This window comes from Quercus lobata, chromosome 6 (assembly GCF_001633185.2).
Source record: "Quercus lobata isolate SW786 chromosome 6, ValleyOak3.0 Primary Assembly, whole genome shotgun sequence".
In the NCBI taxonomy this organism is placed as follows: domain Eukaryota; kingdom Viridiplantae; phylum Streptophyta; class Magnoliopsida; order Fagales; family Fagaceae; genus Quercus; species Quercus lobata.
Window position 1 is genome coordinate 45488080 of NC_044909.1, and position 21319 is coordinate 45509398.

A 21319-nucleotide genomic window follows, 5' to 3' on the forward strand; every position below is an offset into this window, starting at 1 on the left:
GCGTACCAAATATTTTTAACTTTAATCCCACACACATCCATTTCATTTATATTTGAAAGAGCTAAAATTGTACGTTTATTTTATCACAAATTAAGTTAGATTAAGTTAAACCTAAAATTGAATATATTTAATAAAAATTAAAAAATATATTAAATGAAATAAAGAGAGGCATACTTTTTTTTCTCTATTTAATATAAAGTAATCATGTTTTACATAATATTTTGTATATTTATCATTTTTGATTAATTTGGTTCAATAATTAAGGTTATTGCATTCTACAATAGCTAAAAATATTGCACCTGTAATATTTTTCAATGATTGTGATCAAAATTTAAGAAGATAACTTTTAAACTCAGCTATTAGATTAAAAAAAAAAAGTTTCAAAAGTAAAAAAAAAAAAAAAAAAAAAAAAAATGTAGAAAAAAGAAGAAGAAGAAAGCTTCCATTTTATTTTCCAAAAAACCTTTTATTTATTTGTAGTTTACCATAATACCCATCCCATGATCACAGTCTTTTTGGTGGGGTTTACGATTCCAGTATTCCACATACTTATCTATGAGCTCTATTATATAAACCCACCCCTTCAGCCCTAGAATTTTCATCTCAGTCCGTCTCGTTTTCATTTTTCGCACACCAATTTCCCGAGAAACAAACGCGAAGCTAGAAAGAGAGAGAGAGAGAGAGAGAGAGAGAGAGAGAGAGAGAGAGAACAACCAAAGTGAAGATGTCTGATTACGAAGGAAGGTACGAAGGAAACGGCGAGGACGCCGACAATTATGGCGGTGGCTCCTCTCCTCAGCCTCGTGGTAGCAGCCATGGTGGCCCTGAAGATCACAGCGACACCAAGTCTCAGGTATAAATCAATATTCCATCCGGTTTGGTTTTTAATTCATGTGTATGAGATCGATTCGAAGAGTTAGCTAGTTCTTCGGTGAAAGATCTTGAATCGCTAGGTATTTTTGAGGGTGAGGTTAATTTGGAGTTCAATTTAGGGTTTCTGAATGGAAGAGATTGATTTAGGGTTTTTTCTGGATTTGAAATTGTTCTCTTCGTCTTGATGATGAATTATTCATTTGCTGCTTTGGCTTGTAATAGAAGGTAGGATTTTGTGGTTCATGATGAATTTAGGGTTTTATTTTTAAGTAGAAGAGAGCCATGGCACATTGATTTCAATGGAATAATTTTCTAAATATATAGTGGATATGATTTTTTTTGTAATGAGTTTTATGGGTTTTGTTACTTATATGATCTTCAGAGGGGTCTAAAGTGTATTATGGGCTTATTTTTTTTATCACTTTGTTTTTCAACTACAAAAAAACTTTGCATTGTGATTCTATTGTATTGTTGTAATTTTTCAATTCGTTCTTTCAAAATCGAAAGATTGGGGACATGTGTGATGATTTAAGGGTTTATTGTTAATGTTTTAATTGCTGCAAGTTAGAATTTCTCTACATTTTGTTTAAATTGTGGGCTTCAGTGCTTGCTTGTTCATTTTCCTTTTGGAGACAAGTACAGCATACCCTTCTGATCATCCACAGTATCTTGAAGTTTCCTTGCTGTTACCGTGTTACGTAACTATTTATTCTATGCATGTCGAGATATGCTTGAGAGTACCTTTTAATGCATGGACTTAAGGCGTAGTTTCCACATTTTGGTTAATATTTATTGTTTCCCTCAAGGTTTTGTACTAATTATTGGATCTATAAATACTCTTAATTGCACTTGTTCTACATTCTTCTTTTGCTTGGTAGCATTTGTTCATTGGAATGGGAATTGCTAATGAAACTGATTGCTTGCAGCATGGGTCTCGTGATTATGAAAGAGAGTCTTCTAAAAGCAGGGAGAAGGATAGAGAAAAAGGGCGTGATAAGGAGAGGGACAGGGATAGAGATCGGGACCGTGATCGGGAGAGGGATAGAGACAAGGATAGGGAGAGAAGCAAGGACAGGGATAGAGATAGGGAAAGGGATAGAGACCGAGACCGGGACCGGGACCGTCATCATAGAGATCGCCACAGGGATCGTGATCGTAGTGAAAGAAGGGAACGTGGCCGGGATAGAGATGATGATGATTATTATCGAGGTGGCCGGGACTATGACAGGTAATATACAAAATGATGCATTTGTATATTTTTCTTATGTCTGCTAGGAGTTGAGGCTATAATTTACTTGTGGATTGTGGTACTAAGGTAGTCAAAGGCGAAGGGTGACCTTAAGACATCTAGGCCTTGTATCGCCTGAGGTGTGAGGCGGAAAAAAAGGTGCTAGCCTGAGTAATGCAAGGCACTAAATTCTAAAAATATTTGTTACGTATAGAACTTATGGTTAAACCATATGTACCTAGTGTATTGAAATATGATAATGAATTGTTTTTAAATGTGTTGCATGAAGAAATGATTTCAAAATAGAATTGAAATGGTTTAGGCTCTATTAGTTCTTCTAACAATGGGTTTTACAATAAGCTTCTACTATAAATTCATTAATTTAATAATGAGTTTTACAACAAACTTTTGTAAATTAGTTTGTCTAACAATAACTTCTATAACATGTTTTTTTATTAAATTAATAATCTAATGATGGATTAAAACATTAAATTAAAAAATAGTAATAGAAATTGAGGATCTAGCATTAGCGCCTTTTCATGGCTTAAGGTGGTCACCTTGTTTGCCTAGGCTCCAAAGGCGAGCGCCTCACCTCACCCGGGCTCCTAGGCAAGAGCCTGGCTCGCTTTTGAGTTTGATTACAATGTGTGGTATATTGGAAATCCTTGATAGTTGATTCTACATCCATATAAATTAGCGAACAAGATTGAGTGGCTCTGGTGCTCAATCTCGTGTGTTCGGATATTTTCAAAGTGTGTTTGGGACTTTTGGTTCTTTAGTTGATGGTTATTTATTACTTTATTTTATTTACAGACGAAGGGATTTTGATAGAGACAGAGAGGAGAGGAGCAAGCGGAAGTCTCGCTCTCGTTCAAAGGGTAGATCAGAGCACAGATCAAGGTCACGTTCTCGGTCACGGTCAAAGAGGTAGGTTATGTGTGATATTAAGTAGTCAATCTGAAATAAAACCGGCTTTCTTTAAACCAGTGTCATGATATTTGTTGACTTTATTTTTTGAAACTGTTGTCTAATTTTGAGTTTTTTTTTTTTTTTTTTTTAATTGAGTTAATTATTGAACTTTTGCCAATGGGTTTCTCTTTTTTAAAATTGGTATTTATTTATGGCAGTTTATCCAAGCCATTCTATCATTATTTTGCCATATAGGTCATGTTGAGAAAAATTTTATTATCAGTTGTGTCAACCTTCTATTAGTAGGAGCCTTGTAGTACTAGTGGTGACATTTTAATCTCTGGTCGACATTTGTATTTTAAAAGAGGTTGGCCAACTTGTTGCGTAACATTAGCTGATAGTTTCTGAGTTTTTTGAATGCATCTAATGTATTAAAAATACATTATTCTGTTTGATTTGTCATTTGTAGAGTTTATTTTGTAGGGTGTGATATTTCTGTATTGTTTATTTTTTGTGAGTGTAAATGCACACTAAACCATGGTCTCTATGGGCACTATCTTTGGTTGTAGAATACTAATGAATGGCCAAAGTCCTGAACATTGTGTAGAACCTTGTCCAGGTGTAAGGTACACAAAATGTTAGGTATGCTGTTTGTTGTTTCAGGCTCTTCTTTAATGTGTGCCTTTTTTTTAATTACCACAAGTGGTGGAGGGGGATTCAAACCAATTTCTTCCCATGGGGATACTGGGTACTGCCACTGAGCCACAAAGATCTTGACTTATGTGTGCCTATGTTTGTTTGAATGTATTTGGTTTATTAGGTGATGTTACCATTATCATTTGTAGTTTAGTTTGTGTTGTTTCTCTAAGTCTGATGCATTGATCTAGTGCTTAAATGAATTTGACACGTGTATATTGGTTATGTTCTTGGTATGCTGACAGTATTTACTTGCAGCAAAAGGATTAGTGGCTTTGATATGGCGCCTCCTGCTTCTGCATTGTTATCTGGTGCAGCTGCTGTAACAGGTAAATGTACCCTCTTATGTATTTAAGATTGTTATGATCTTCTTAACTGCCTTCTTTTTCTTTTTTGGATATAGTGTGGAAAGTTCGTATCAAATTACATGGTGTCATTTGGTAAGCTATATTTTGCTCTTTCATTTGCACATATAGCTTTTCAAAGCTGTGGTCTATGGAAGGACTGTACTTTTTTTTTTTTTAATTGGTGACATAATTCTGGAATCGGAACTGAGAGATGTTTCTGGTTTTTTGTTGTGTTTGGTGTTTGTTTTTTTTGTTTCTATGTCTTGTCTTTTGTTGTAAGAAGGCAATGTTGGGCTACTTGCCCCACTGTGCTGACAATGGGCGTGAGCCGACTTCTGTAGCTTTTATGTACAAGGAGGAAACAATGCACCGGTTTGATGGGTCTTGTTCGTCTTCAACCGGGAACTATTGCCTGTTTTGGTAGTCTTACAAATATTACCTCCAGAACTTGTATATAATGTATTCCTTTCATCTCCTTTGATAAACATTATTGAAAGAGGTTAGGTTGTACTTAATTTAATGGGGAGAGTACTCTTGATAAGAGTCATTTTGCAACGTATAAATGTAAGAGGTTGTATTATTATTGTTTTCTGAGTAGCAGTATAATTTCTTTTGCAGGTCAGATTGCAGGGGCTACTCCGTCTCTTCCCGGAATGTTTCCAAACATGTTTCCTATAGCAACTGGTCAGGTATCCCTTTCCCCCCCCTTCTCTCTCTCTCTCTCTCTCTCTGACACACACACGCACACACACACACGTGTAAAAGATATTCATGAGGATGATTTAATTTTTATTAATAATGTCTTTTGTTGGAAAGCAGCAATTTGGAGCTCTTCCTGTTATGCCAGTTCAGGCAATGACTCAACAGGTTTGTTAGTACTTATGCAGTAAATGCTTTTCTTTCTTTTAAAAATATTTTAACCTTAAAATTTGGCTCATAATATCATCTAATATGATTTGGTTTTAGGCTACAAGGCATGCTCGGCGAGTGTATGTTGGTGGGCTTCCTCCTACAGCAAATGAACAGGTTTGCCCACCTCTTTGATTGTCATTGTTCCTATCATCTGTAATCTGTAATCTATCATCCATAATCCCTTCCCTGTCCTCTCCTACTTTTCACCCCCAGTGACAACATTCACCTAGTTTTCATTTATAAAGATTTTGCTTACCCAATAGTAATGACTTAACTTTTTCTACTGCAGTCTGTTGCGACATTTTTCAGTCATGTTATGGCTGCAATTGGAGGAAACACTGCTGGTCCAGGTATGTCATTGTATGATTGATCTCAATTTGCATACATCGCCTGCTTTTTTATTGGATGATTTATTGATTCTCTCTCTCCTGTGCAGGAGATGCTGTTGTCAATGTTTACATAAACCATGAAAAGAAGTTTGCTTTCGTGGAGATGAGATCTGTTGAGGAGGCTAGTAATGCAATGGCTTTGGATGGGATCATATTTGAGGTATTTCATTTTAACTTTGTTCAACGTCAAATCAGGATTAATATCTGTGTACTACTACCTATTACGTGCGAAGTTAATACATTTTATGATATTGACTTCTTTAATTTATTCTCTTTACTCCAGGGTGCTCCTGTTAAGGTGAGGAGACCTAGTGACTACAACCCATCTCTTGCCGCAACACTTGGTCCAAGTCAGCCCAATCCCAATCTGAACCTTGCTGCTGTTGGGTTAACGCCAGGATCTGCAGGTGGGCTTGAGGGTCCTGATCGCATATTTGTGGGTGGGCTTCCCTATTACTTCACTGAAACACAGATCAGGGAGTTGTTAGAGACTTTTGGGCCACTTCGGGGTTTTGATCTTGTGAAAGACAGAGAAACGGGAAATTCAAAAGGCTATGCATTTTGTGTTTACCAAGATCTTTCAGTTACAGACATAGCTTGTGCAGCTCTGAATGGAATTAAGATGGGTGATAAAACTCTTACTGTTAGACGTGCTAACCAGGGTGCTAATCAACCTAAACCCGAGCAAGAGAATGTATTGTTGCATGCACAGCAGCAGATTGCATTGCAGGTGAAATCTAAATCTTATTTGTCAATTTGGTTTTTCTCAGTGCTGAGATGCATTCATTTAGCAACTAATTTGTTGTGTTTGTATTTCTGTAATATTTTATGTTAATTTGAAGTTCTAATTTTGGATCTCAGTTATAGGTTCATCCACTAATTCTCTTGGTTTTGCAGAAGCTCATGTTACAACCAGCTGCTGCAGTGGCCACCAAGGTTGTGTGTCTAACTCAGGCAGTTTCTCCCGATGAACTCAAAGAAGATGATGATTATCAAGACATTTTGGAAGACATGAGAGAGGAATGCGGAAAATTTGGTAAAACCTTGTTCTAATTCATGATTACGTATTGGCAGTCTTTGTTTTAAATTTAGTCAATTTCACCTGTTGAGGTTCTTTGCATGTACATATATTGATTTTCTTTGTGGTATATCTTTCTGTTTTACAGCTTTTTTGTAGTCCCACATTCTGCTTTAAAGAATCAGGCCTAATATACACAGACAGAAGCCTCCATAACCTTCTTTCTTTGTTCACCTCATGATGTTCCTTTGTATATTTTGATAAATTTTATGCATTTTGAATCTTTAATGTGATTTGCAGGTACACTGGTAAATATTGTCATCCCACGCCCACAACCTAACGATGAACCATCACCTGGAGTCGGGAAGGTTTGTTCAGTTTCCTGCCTACATTTTCCTTCTTCCTGTAGTTGAATCTTTACAATGGGATAAGAAATCGATTGTTATTTGGAGTCCTAGATGTCATGAAGTATTGCTACTTTTTTTTCTTTCTATTTATCAAACTTTTAGATCAAGTAGAAATATATTTATATAAACTTCATATTCGATTGTGTAAGTTTGTAAATAGTTTAATAAGATATCGAAGTATTGTTTGTAATTTATTGATAATGTAAATAGTCTATTTTGTTGTAGAAATTATATATAAATTTTAACAGTACAAGGCTGGTGAATCTTTATAAGTTTATAAAAAATCATTCTTATCTAAATAACTCAAATAATATAATTTCAACTATAATTTATTTATAGATTATTAGCATAAATTTGTGAAGTAATCAAATTTTTTTAGTTGGGCCTGGGTTAGTTTGGTATTAGTTTGGTATCCCATAGTTTTCGGTACCTTATTTGCCAAATGTGAGACTAAATGATAAAAAATAGCTTATTTTCAAAAAAGCTGGTCTTGTTGGATTTTTATTTATAATTACTTTTTATAGTGAGAGTGTTTCTTTTTTGGGGAAAATGATAGCAAAAGCTAAAATTTAATCAATGGATCTTAATTTTAATTCAGTGTCCCCTTTTTGTAGGTAGAGGAAGTGCCATTGAGCTTGAGCTCATTGGCACTTGTCCCATACCTATACTATAACTTATTTAGTTCATTTGCTTGAATTCAAGATTGCTGAATACTGATCTCTATTCATATCAGGTGTTTTTGGAGTATGCAGACATTGAGGGTTCTACAAAAGCTCGTACTGGGTTGAATGGAAGAAAATTTGGTGGGAATTCAGTAGTGGCCGTCTATTATTCAGAGAACAAGTTTGCCCAGGGGGACTACGAAGGCTAGTTATTGTCTTGTATTTTAGTTAATGTCACATTGATATGTTCAATATTTGCTGAGGTATTCAGTTTAGAAGGTTGAAAAATGTACTTAGTACACAGCCTATTGTTGATTTAGTGGAGTTGACAAATTAGATCTGCTATTGAATTAATTAAGTCAATGAGCTTGTGTTGTCCATGTTAATTGGTACAAATAGCAAAATGCAGTTTGGATTGATACTTGTTGCAGTTGTCTTCCTTGATGGGATTTTTCTCTTTAAGCAGTAATGCATTTAAGCTGTCTTAAATTGAAAACTAGAGGGATTTCACGAAAATATTCCAAATTTGACATTCCATATTCTTACAGATTTTACTATAACATTTCATTAATCAAGTGCTGGTTTGGAATTGTTAGTAATAGTCAAAGAGCTTAGAAAATGGATTATGACGAGTGTGCATAGCTACTAATAGAGAATCACTAACGTTCAACGTTTTGCAGTGTATGTTTTGTTGCAAAATGTTGGTCGAACGTTGAAAATATTTTTAGTTGATTGTAAAACCCAATAGAGAAAGTTATAAAATGTTCTACGCTAAAAATAAATGTAAAACATTTAACTTGTAAGCGTCTCTTACCAAACCCACGCACAACCTTCCTCTCCTGCCCAAACCCATCTTCTTCTTATGCCCTGCATCCTTCCCCTCCCACCAGCAGTGCCAGCCTCCCATGGTCTGATTTTTGGGTGGTTGGAGTGAATTTGTTTGGATTTGTGCCAATTTGTTTATTTTGTTGTGGGGTCTTTTTTTTTCCTCCCAATCTGAATTTTTGGGTGGTCGGTGCTGATTTGTGCAGTTTTAGTTGCATTTGGTGGGTTCTGATAACTAGTAAAAAGCTTTCATTTTTCGTTGAAACAAACACTAAATAATGATTTCCAAATTATTTTCAATTATGCAATTAAACACTGCAAAATAAAAATGTTTAATAAACACTGTAAAATGAAAATGTTTTATAGAAAATATTTTCAACTTTTAAGTATTTTTCATCTAAGAGCATTTTACAGCAAATCAGGAAAAAAGCGTCAGGCTTTTTATGATTGAAAATGGGAAGTATGGAACCGTGTAAGTCTTAACATTAACCTTTCCTTTAGCCAAATAAAATGTTTTCCTCGACATTCTGCATTTTTATTGAGATTTTGCATCATTGTAAAGTGTGTCGTTAACTACTTTTCTTGAAACTAAAAAATATGGGGGAGTTTTAAAATTGACTTATTTTTCACTTCCCTTTTCTTGAGGAATATTTTATTGCGAAGCTTTCTTGTTAATCAAGAGGGTGGCAAATGGGTGGGTTTGAGGTGGGCATAATTGGGTTGGGTATATAAAACCTATTTACCAATTAAAACCCATTTAACTAATTATTTTTAACCAAAATCCAACCCAATCCAATTATTATGGGTAAACTCCAACCCACCCAATTACCCAATTATCAAAATTACCAAAATGCCACTAAAGTGAAAATAACCAAAGCACTCTAAAATCTTCAAAAATGACCAAAATATCCTCAAAACCCAAAAAATGACCAAAATACCCCCAAAAACCCAAAAAATGACCAAAATACTCTCGAAACCCAAAAAATTACCAAAATACTCACGAAACCTAAAAAATGACCAAAATACTCCCAAAACCCAAAAAATTACCAAAATACCCTCGAAATCCAAAAAATGACCAAAATACCCCTGAAACCCAGAAAATGACCAACATACCCCGAAACCTGAAAATTACCAAAATACCCCCGAAATTTAAAAAATGACCAAAATACCCTGAAACAAAAAATTACCAAAATACCACCAAAACCCCAAAAAAATGACCAAAATACTCCTAAACCTAAAAATTACCAAAATAATCACGAAACCTACAAAATGACCAAAATACCCCCAGAACCCAAAAAATGATGAAAATACCCTTGAAACCTAAAAATTACCAAAATAATCACAAAACCTACAAAATGACGAAATACCCCCAGGAATCTAAAAAATGACCAAAATACCCTTGAAACCTAATAATCACCAAAATACCTCTAAAACAAAAAATTTACCAAAATACTCGGAAACATAAAAAAAAAGACCAAAATACCCCCGAAACCTAAAAATGACAAAAATACCCCCAAAACCCAAAAAATGTCCAAAATACCCCCGAAAACTAAAAAATTACCAAAATAATCTTGAAGCCTAAAAATCAACCAAAATAACGCCGAAACCTAAAGATGACCAAAATACCCTTGAAACCTTAAAAATGGCCAAAATAAGCCCGAAGCCTAAAAATTGACCAAAATAACCTAGAAACCAAAAAATGATCAAAATACCCTAGAAACCAAAAAATGATCAAAATATCCTCGAAACCTAAAAATGATCGAAATACCCTTGAAACCTAAAAATTAACTGAAATACACCTTGAAACCTAAAAAATGACCAAAGTACCCCTAAAACCTAAATATGACCAAAATAACTCCTAAACCTTAAAATGAAGAAAATATCCTTGAAACCTAAAAAATGACCAAAATATCCTGAAACCTATAAAATGAACAAAATGTCCCTTAAACCTATAAGCCGATAAACATACACCCTAAACCTAAAAAATTACCCAAATCCCCTCTAAAACTAAAAAATGACCAAAACACTCCTTAAAACATAAAAAAATGACCAAAATACCCCCTAAACCTAAAAATAACTAAGAAAGCTTGGAAACCTAAAGAATGATTGAAATATCCCCGAAACCTAAAAAGTTATTAAACGACCTCCAAAACCTAGAAAGTTACAAAAAAATGGCCCTAAAATCTAAAAGTTAACGAAACACCCCTAAAACCTAAAAAATTAGTGACATTCCCTCAAAACCTACAAAATGACTGAAATACTTTTAGAACCTCTAATTTAACAAAAATACCCCAAACCCCTAATTTGGTAATTTTAGAGGCTTCGGGTGTATTTTGTTCATCTTATAGGATTAGTGGTATGTTGGTCATTTTAGATATTTTGAGGGGTATATTTTGGTCGTTTTATAGGTTTAAAGGTATTTTGGTCGTTTTAGGGGTTTCAGGTTATTTTTGGTAATTTTAGAGGTTTCAGGTTGTTTGTGGCCATTTTAGAGGTTTTGGGTTTATTTTGGGTCATTTCAAAGGTTTAGGGGTATTTTCGTCACTTTATATGTTTAAGGGTATTTTGGTCATTTTTTAGGTTTCATGGGTATTCTGGTAATTTTTTAGGTTTAGGGGGTATTTTTGTCATTTTTTTAGTTTTAGGTGGGTATTTTGGTCAATTTTAGGTTTCTAGATTATTTTGATAAATTTGGGCTTTGGTGGTATTTTCGTTTTTTTTTTTTTTTTTTTAGATTTTGGGGGTATTTTGGTAATTTTTAGGTTTTGGGGGTATTCTGATAATTTTTAGGTTTTGGGGGGTATTTTGGTCATTTTATTGGGTTTTGAGGGATATTTTGGTCATTTTTTGGGTTTCAGGGGTATTTTGGTCATTTTGTAGGTTTTGGGGTTATTTTAGTAATTTTTAGGTTTTGGGGGTATTTTGGTTATTTTTTAGGTTTAAGGGGTATTTTGGTCTTTTTTTAAAAATATTTTAGGGGTATTTTGGTCTTTTTTAGGTTTAGGTGTTATTTTGGTCTTTTTTTTAGGTTGAATGGGTATTTTGGTAATTTTAGTGGTTTTGGGGCATTTTAGAGTTGGGTGGTTTGTAGAAATGATAGTTGGATCATAATTGGGTCTAATTGGGTACCCAATTAAAACCCAATAAACATTAATGTTAATTGGGTGATTTTGGGTCTCATTTAAGTGGGTGGGTTTGGGTTGATTTTGCCACCCTTAATCAGAACTCAGAAGCAATGTAAGGATTCTGCACTTAAACGGGTAATACCTGATATAGCGACATGTTGGTGTTTTCAAAAGGGTGTTTGATTCTTTGCTCTTTTGGTTTTTTTGAGACTCTTCCAAAAGTGAGGTGTTTCTTATGGTAGTGTTGTCACTATAGCATCCCAGTTAGATCTATCCTTGTGGCTAGAGGGTTAAACCTTCCAACATTCTGCCCTTTGTGCAATGCCCCTTTGGAATCAATTGAGCATGTTAATTATGAGAGACTGCCCTTTCACTTGAAGGTTTTGGAACTCCTTTCCCTCCCCTATGCAGTCCAACCTTTTCTATGGTTTGAACCTAGTTGATTGGCTAAGATTCAATTGCTATAGTTCCACCCCTTTACCTTCTTTGAATATTGGTTGGGGTATATTATCTTCTCTCATGGGGTTTGGAGCCTATGGTTACATAAAAATAGAGTAATTTTCAATCAAGAAAGACCAGTAGACCAAATGGAGATCTTTTTATTTTATTTTATTTTTTTTTGAGAATGTAAGAATTTCAACCTATAACATCTACTCCTGATTTAGCTCTTTATCATTAGATCAAGATATCAATCGGTTTTTAGTGTAGGCGGGGATACCACACGAAGATCTAATGTCAAATGTTGTGGCTAAAGCTCATGTGGTTGCTTTTATTGGGCTTAATGAACACTCTCCATCGGCTGGCTTGGCCCATTTTAACTTAGCTTGGGGGCACAATGGGCTGGGCATAATAGGCTATTAACTAGTTAACGAGTTGGGCCTAAAGAGAAACCCCAGCCCTCGACCCTACCCTGCCCATGGGCAATGCCCATTTTGTCTAAAACAGGATAGGCTACTAGGTTGTGATTAATGGGCTACCAATGGGATAGTGTTAGCAAATTATTTTATTATTTTTATAAAGAAAGAATCATTTTTTATAAGGAAATAATCAATCTATTTTTTTTAAAGGAAAGAATCAAAGAATTTAATACTTAATTACAATTTTTTTTTTTTATAGTCAAATCAATTTAATTTTTTGTTTTGTTGATGGAAACTTATTTAATTTTTTTAATTAAGGCTTCAAATAGTTTTATTTATTTATTTTTATCTTTAATAAAAAAAAATCAAATGGTTAATTCAAATTTGCTAGACTACTAGAAAAATATATATTTAATAAACTAAGTTTAGCACAATTACTTTAAGAATCTTAGTGGTTGAGAGAGTTCTCTTAAGAAATTCTTCCACAATATCTCAAGATCAATCCTACATACACCTCTTATATATTTTTGTTATAAATTCTAAGTTATTGGACTGGGCAATTGATTGGGCCAACGGGTTGGGTTACTGGGCTGGGCTACCCATGGGCCTCAATAACAACGGGCCGGGCTACCCATTAGCCCGATGGGTTGCCGGGTTTCTAGGTCGGGCCGTGAGCCATGGGCTATTTGATGACCCTTATGCCCATCCCGTAACTCGTTTAAGCTTAATTCAGATGGTTCGTCTTTGACAAATCTTGGTCTTATAGAGGGTGAAGTCACTGAAGTGAAGGACTTGTTAGAGATGCTAATGAAGCTTGGGTCGGAGACTCAAGAGGGTATGCTAGGGTTATTGGGATCACTACAAGTGTAGTGGTAGAATTATTGAGCTCTAAGGGACTACATCACCCTTTGTCTTTCATTAAACTTACTTGTTGTGAAAATAGAACTATATGCTAAGCTGGCTAATGCAAATGATACCATTATGGATGACTGCAGGGAAGGTCTTAAGGCTAATCCTCCTAATAAAAATCCAGCGCTGCTATAGCCTATAGGGAGGTGACCAAATGTGCGGGTGCCGATGCTCTTGCTAAACATGGGGGCTCATCTTGCTCTAGAATTTGTTATCTTTATGGATCCTCCTATTTATGTTTCCCTTTTGCCCAATTTAGATAATTCTTGTATGTTGTATGAACGCTATGTTCTTGTTGGTCGTTTAGTTGTTTGAATGAATTTATCCTTTGATTTCAACCAAAAAAAGAATTTATCCTTTGATTACCAAAAAAAGAAAAAAAGAAAAAAAGAATACCGGGAATTCGTCAAGTCCATTGTACAGTCTTTCACATGATTCTACTCAACAATTTTTGCTAAATGAAGTTGGACAAAATCGTTGGTTCAGAGACATTAAATGCGATATAAAACTATCATCTCTACCACTGCGGAACAAAAGCTTGGCATACTTAGGAAAAAATACTGTTCATATGGTCATTGATGGATAAGGTATACTGCATGGGGTTGAAAATATTAAAAGCTTGCCCAACGAACTTCGTTGTTCAAGTGGTAATGCATAGGATTGAAAATATCAAACTTCTATGTCTAAATAATAAACTATTAATAATAATAATAATATATATATATATATATATATATAAAAGATTAAATCGTAGATAATATACTTGTTCCTGATCTTGAAATTCTTTTTTATCGTCAACCTCCTCGAACTTCTTGACCACAGTCATATTAAAAGTTACACTAGGTATAATTTAGGCAAAACTATAATGTTGGTCCCTGAAGTTTACCCTGTGTGCGTAATTGGTCCCTCAAGTTTGAAGCGAGCATAATTAGTCCCTTAAGTTTTAAAACTGAGTTGTGTTGGTCCTTTTACTAACTGTTGTTAACGGTGTTACTTACGTGGTTAAGGGAACAATGACTTGGCATTTTTTATTATTGATGTGGCATGTTTTTAATTAAAAAATTAAAAAAAAATAGTTTCCGATGAAATTGAAAAATCATATTGACGGCAACCCCCACCTCCACCACAACCACCACAATGGCAACCCACACCTCCACCACCATGAACCCACAAAAAAATCCAATCCAAAATCAGCATCTACCTTGCATTTGATCCAAAAAAAAAAAACCCAATCAACAAGTGCAATTTACATGACAAAAGACCAAAAAAAAAAAAAAAAACCCAAATGAAATCACAAAGAGAAAACCCAGATGAAAACCCAGATGAAGACCCAGATGAAACCCAGCGATTGCCCCATCGGAACCCACCCTTCACTAGAGAGGGCCATTAGACAGAGAGGGAGGAGAGAGGGAGGCTGATTTTTGTCTTCGCCGGTGTAATACCTGAGATGGGAGGACGAACGCAGCTTAGTGATTGTGCGAAAGGAGGAGGGAGGCTGGCTAGTGGCTGTCGCCGGCGGCTGCTAGGGCAGTGGCTGTCGTCGGCGACTGCTAGAGCTTGTGCTGTCGCTGGCGGCAGCTACGGCTTGGGCTATTGCCGGCGGTGGCTTGGGCTCTTCCCTCTCTCCCTTTCTCTTTCGTTGTGGTTTTTACAACAGGTAGAAAATAAAATTTTTAATTTGGTACCGGTGATTTTTGTTTCTAACGTGTAAATTTAGTTTCTAATTTTTTAATTAAAAACATGCCACGTCATTAAAAAAAAAAAGTCAAGTCATTGTTCTGTTAGCCACATAAGTAACACCGTTAATAATAATTAATAAAAGGACCAAATCAACTCAGTTTTAAAACTTAAGGGACTAATTGTGCTCACTTCAAACTTGAGGGACCAATTGCGCACTCAGGGTAAACTTCAGGGACCAATAGTGTAGTTTTGCCTATAATTTATACCTATCTAAATGTGCCATCGTGTTAGTAAACTTGGTTTACAAAATGGTAACTATAGGAGGAGGAATTTCCTCCATTCACCGGACTAATTTTATTTTTTATTTTTTTAAATTTATTTTGAGGGGGAAAAAAACATTTATAAGTTCTACATGGTACTGTTTTCTGAATTTGCAGGATAATTGAAACACAAAATTTTATAATGAGGTTGTACTGGACTTTTCAATATAGGTAGTTTCAAGTAGCTTCGATCGTAAGCTATAAGATTAGAGCAACTAGTAAGATATGCAACATGCATAGAATGTGATTTTCAAGTTAGCAAATATCAATGACATCCTAGAATTTCAACATGCATAGAATGAGATACGCTTTTATTCCTAGAATTTTAAGATGTGTAATGCAATAGGATTTTACTTAGCAAATATTTGGGCAAAGATCAATGACATCCTTTTATTTTATATTTAGGGTTGTTACTTGTGAAACCTTGAGTTTGAAATATATTAGAGCATTCCATTCGGTGCTCTAAAACTTGTTTTTAGCTATTTTGCATATTACTATAGAACCAATTGCTTGAAAAAACCCCTATATCCTGTGTGCTTACACTATTGAGATTTTTGCATTTGCTACATTAAGAGCAATTACATCAGTTGATGTAAAATTGTGTAAAATTGTGCAAAATGAAAAAAGGTGCTCATTTTACACAATATGAGCAAAAAAAACACCCACATCAGTTTGGGTAAACTTGTGTATAAATGCAAGTTGCTACAGTACCGGTGCAAATATGCACAGGTACTGTAGCTTGTTCATTTAATATTTTATTAGTTTTTTCTCTCTTAGCTATGCTCTCACTCTCACTCTCACCTGACTCTCTCTTTGTTTCTGCTCTCACCTCACCTCAATCCCCCTTCGTCTCTACCGAGTTCGCTTGTGGGTACGGAGCCAAACTCGTCTTTGCTGGCAATGAAAGTGGTGGTTCTGGTGTTGGAATTTTCGTGGTCAGAGACAGCTTCTATCTTTTTCCTCTTCTTCTTCTTTCACAAACCCATCTTCGTTAGTCAAGTCAAGTAGTTCATCTACAAAAAAATCGTCACAAGACAGAAAAACAAACCCATCTTCTTCTTCTTCTTCTTCTTTCACAGCCATTTCCGTTTCACTTTGCAAAAAAAAAAAACAAAACCCAGTAAGATAAAAGACAGAAAAAATTTGTCAAAAAAAAACCCAAAATTTGTTCCATGGCGTCGTTTGGATGTTTTGTGGTTATTTTATTATGAAATGGAGGATTGTAATTATTGTTTGGTTGATGAGAAAGTGAGAGAGGTGGATTGGGTCTGTGAGAGAGAGAGAGGCGGTGAGGGAGATGGGTTTCAGATTGGGTCAGTGAGAGAGAAGCGGTGAGGGAGAGAAATAATAAAAAATTGTAAAAGAATGAATATTTTATTAAATAAACATGTAGAATAGATAAACTGATATGGGTGTTTTGTAAAAATGAGTGTGTAAAATAGAAAAAATAGCTTTTTTGTGCAAAATAGAAGGAGAATTTGCATCAACTGATGTAATTGCTCTAACATCTAAAAATAGATTTCCACGGTAGCAACATCTATATCTTAAACACTATTATTTTATTCAACATCCAATTATTTTAATCTCACAAAAAGAACAGATTATGAGATCTAGGGTGTATTGTTAAGTTAATGATGTAAAAAAGATAAAATAGCTTTTTGGTGATACAAGATATTTTTTCTTTTCTTTTCTTTAAAATATATATATATATATATATATTTCCCTTTGATGTGAATGCTTTAGGTAGCTAGATTTTTACATCTAATTTTAACTAATAATTTAGACATGCCCTTTTTCTTTCTTTTTTCTTTTTTTTTCTCCAATTTTACATATTTATTTTACGATTTTTCAAATTTATATGTATATTTTAAAAAAAATATTTAACCATGCAATTCAACTAGTAACTTACTGGTAATCTAATGAACTAGTTGTTAGACGGTCTGATCCGGAATTCATAACTATGCCATTATCTAACTTTCAGATAAATACAGTAATATTTTAAATTTATGACGTTCGCCCTATGGTGATTAATCTTTATCATTAGGTAAGAATATCAACTATCTTTCTATGTAGGCAGGAGATTGAATTTTAGATCTTGTATTCAATTAGAGCAAAACTTAAGTACAGTACTTAGATGTTGTTCCTTAGGTTCCCTTTTTAAAATTCTGTCATGTGAATTTTTTCTCATGGGATGAAAATGTATTTTTTAGTTAAATAGTTACATAGCTAAATTTTAAGAGATGAATTTAAAAAACATCACTTAAATTACTATACCTAAGTTTTGTGCACTCAATTAATAACAGACTTTTTTTTTTGGTCAACAAAGAAATAACATTAAACTTAGGAATTTATAATTCTGTTACAACGAACGCAAGCTTTATCAGCCGCTAGCAAAATATCCACCACAATCGGTGGGTACAAAAAGATTACAAAAGAGTCTAGGCTATTAGCGCCAAACTTGGCCAACGCATCAGCACATTGGTTAGCTTCCCTATAGCTGTGGATTATCTGCTTGTTGGGAATCTCTTGCATCAGGTTCCTGCAATCAGTAAGCAACGGCTCCATTAACAAATTTTCGGTATTGTTATTCATGAGTAAAACAATACTTAAAGCGTCTAACTCAATGATGAGGTTGTTTAACCCCATCTCCTTAGCTAATAGAAGACCATCCCTTAAGGCCCACAACTCTGCCATACAGCTGCTGGTACACCCAAGCGGTCTAGCATATCCTTTCAACCAATTCCCATCATGGTCCCTAATAATACCGCCACCACCTGCACGTCCAGAGGAGCCAAAAGCAGCCCCATCTGAGTTAAGTTTAGCCCATCCCATAGGAGGTTTCTCCCACCCAACTGAAATGAGAGTTTTAGCTCTAGGCAACCTAGCATTCAGCCCAACAGAAAAAAATTCAGCACCATCTCTGATGCTTTTCCTGAAGCATGACCGATCCACTCTTCCAGTCCTAAAGACAACATTATTCCTATGGAGCCATAAGTTCCACACACCCATGGGAAACAATATCTTCCACGGGATGCCCATCCATCTGGACTTGATATCAGCTGTGCAGCTAGCTTCGAGCCACTCACAAACCGGCAAGTTGAAAGTATCCCTCAGGCTATGCGGGAAGTGAAGTTGCTGCCAAAAAATCTGGGCGTACTCACAGCCCCTTAGAAGATGATCAATAGATTCAAAATCTTTATTACATAAACAACAAGTGGGATCGAGACTTAAACCCCTTGAACCCAAAACATCCCCGGTAGGAACACTGTTATGAAGACACAGCCAGAGGAAAAACTGAACCTTAGGCAAAGTTTCAACCTTCCACACCCAGGCAAACGAAACCGATTCAAGGTTCAAAGGGTTTAAACCCCTTGCCAAAAGATAGGCAGATTTCAACGAAAAAAATCCGTTCTTGGAGAATGCCCATTGAAGTGTATCCTCTGCCTCCTGATTGCAAGACAACGAAGTAGCTTTAATGGCATTGAGAACATGGTCAGGCAGAACAAAGGAAGGGCTATGGCCTTGCCATTCATAGTTATGATCAAAACATTGTTTTACCGTAATCAAATCTTCATTGCGGTTCAAAGGACCCTCAATAACAGATCTCAACACACCCATTGGAAGCCAAAAATCATCCCAAAGCTTCACTGACTCTCCATTTCTAACCGACCATTTAAGACCTTTAACATAAACCGGCCCTCCCTTCTTAAACGCTGCCCAACAGCTAGAACAGGGGAGTTTCTTCCCTACTTCAGTCATTCTCCTAGGGGAAAGGTACTTGGCAGTGATCATTCTTGCCCAAGGAGCTTCCTTTTCAAACGCAAGTCTCCAACACAACTTAGCTAACAGCGCATTGTTTCTATCCTTCATCTTATGCAGCCCCAATCCCCCAAGTTCTTTGGGAAGTGTCACCTTATCCCATCCAACTAAATGCAGCCTCCTTTTTTCTTCCGTTGAACCCCATAGAAAATCCCTTATTAATTTATCCACTTGATCACAAACCTTAGCAGGAAGAGATTGACACTGCATATAGTATTCTGCCACAGGGGATGCAGCAGCTTTAACAAGCACCAATCTACCAGCCTTCGACAATAATTTAGATCTCCAACCATCCAGCTTGCTTTGAATTCTATTAATCACAAAGTTATAAGCATTCCCCATTCTACCTTGGTAAATGATAGGAAACCCAAGATACTTACCTAAGTTACTAGTTTCGGTAATCCCCAATCTTCTACAAATGCCTCTTCTCCTTCCACCAGTAACATTAGGAGAAAACAGAATTTTTGATTTCTCAAGATTAATTTTCTGCCCAGCAAGGTTGCAGAAATTATCCAAAACTTCGATAATGGCTTCACAATTCTTCCTGTCTGCCTTAGCAAAGAGCATCAAATCGTCTGCAAAAAACACATGAGAGAAGCTAGGCCCACTTCTAGAAGCCTTAACCTTGTCCCATCTCCTATCTTCACACATACTAGTGATATGGGCACCAAGGAATTCCATGCACAGCAGAAATAAATAGGGAGAAATAGGATCTCCCTGCCTTATTCCTCTAGAGGGTTGGAAAGAATCCAGCTTGCTTCCATTGAACAATAGGGCTGTGTTAGAGGTAGTCACGCAGCTCATGATCAACTTAATCATACTCTCCGGAAACCCAAAGTGCTCAAGCACCATTTTGATAAAAGACCACTCTAAGCGGTCGTATGCCTTTTGAAGATCAACTTTAATAACCATAACCCCTGTTCTCCCCTTCCTCTTCTTAAGGGAGTAAATCAGTTCTTGGGCGATTATAACATTATCCGTGCCCCTTCTCCCTTCAAGGAAAGCTGTCTGCATAGGGGAAATTAGAGAAGGCAGCAAGTGTCGAAGCCTCAAAACAATAATTTTTGAAATAATCTTATAGATCGTATTGCATAAACTAATGGGCCTATAATGGCTAACAGTTTCAGGGCCGGGTTGTTTAGGGATTAGGGCAATAAGGGTTTGATTAAGGTACTCCGGAACCTTTTGCCTAAGAAACACCTCCTTAATCTCCCTCTTAACCGAATCACCCACCACAAGCCAAAATCTTTGAAAAAAGCCAGCATGTAGTCCATCAACACCAGGAGCTTTGTAAGGCTTCATAGACTTGAGGGCATTCCAAATTTCCCCATCAGATGGAATATTAGTCATACAACCAGCTTCCTCAGGGCTAATCTTAGCACACCAATCCGAATTCCATTGAGGGGTATTAGGGCAGAAAACTTGCTCAGTCTTATATAGCTTCTTGAAGCTTGTGTTAAAAATCTCCTTCACTTCCTCAACATTGTGACACCATTCACCCTCATTGTTTTGAACACACGTAATCCTATTCTGGCTTCTCCTTTTGAGGGCAGAGACATGAAAAAAAGACGTATTTCTCTCCCCTGCAATAACCCAGTTAGTTCTGGACTTCATAGCCCACAACTCTTCTTCAAGTTGGAGAACTAAATTATACTCCTCAGCCAATTGCTTTTGGAGATTGATCAAAAAACTATTTGGGCATACAGCTAAAGCTTTCTCAGAACCCAACATTCTAGCCAAAATCTTCTTCTTTCTTAGGAAAACATTTCCAAAAACTTCTCTATTCCATCTTTGGGCCTTGGTCTTGAAGTTGGAAATAGCCTCAGCTAGATTGCCTTCCCTACCAGCCCATGCATCTCTCACCACCATCGGGAAATCACTATGACTTAGCCAAATGGTCTGAAACCTAAATGGCCTATCAGCATTAGACCCTAAGAAAGGATACAAGTTCAATAAAAGGGGGCAATGGTCAGAGTTGATTCTAGCTAAATGGGTTACATTGGCTTCCGGATACAATTCTTTCCACCCCGGATTAATCCAGCACCTATCAAGTCTACATTGGATTAGATTTCCCAGCTCTCTCTTATTGGTCCAAGTATATTTAGGGCCTGTAAACCCAAGATCCATCATACTACAATCATTCATACACTCTCTAATAGCTCTAACCCTTCTTTGACAAATAGGATTCCCCCCATATTTTTCATCAGCAGAAAGGACTTCATTAAAATCGCCCATAAGGGCCCAAGGCATATCATGCATATTGGCTAGCATCCTAAGGTTATTCCACAGCGTGCAACGTTCCTCAAATCTAGGTAGCATCCTAAGGTTATTCCACAGCGTGCA

General features: G+C 36.0%; 1 protein-coding gene across 6 annotated transcripts; it reads left to right on the plus strand.

Annotated features, from left to right (window-relative positions):
- The first annotated feature begins 541 nt into the window (after positions 1-541).
- Positions 542-7867, plus strand: LOC115994350 (splicing factor U2af large subunit B). Of its 6 annotated transcripts, XM_031118459.1 has the most exons (15): positions 542-853; positions 1800-2101; positions 2915-3028; positions 3580-3652; positions 3965-4035; positions 4337-4473; positions 4672-4742; positions 4873-4920; positions 5020-5079; positions 5255-5315; positions 5402-5514; positions 5638-6084; positions 6252-6390; positions 6673-6740; positions 7513-7650. In XM_031118459.1, the coding sequence occupies exons 6-15, from the start codon at positions 4431-4433 to the stop codon at positions 7648-7650; spliced, it is 1188 nt and encodes a 395-aa protein (XP_030974319.1). In that variant the 5' UTR covers positions 542-853; positions 1800-2101; positions 2915-3028; positions 3580-3652; positions 3965-4035; positions 4337-4430. The 6 variants fall into 6 exon arrangements, 5 of the variants coding, with proteins under 5 accessions (XP_030974319.1, XP_030974317.1, XP_030974316.1 ...); XM_031118457.1 differs by lacking the exon at positions 4337-4473; XM_031118460.1 differs by lacking the exons at positions 542-853; positions 3580-3652 and adding an exon at positions 4110-4146 and having other exon boundaries at positions 2058-2101; positions 4334-4473.
- Positions 7868-21319: the final 13452 nt, after the last annotated feature.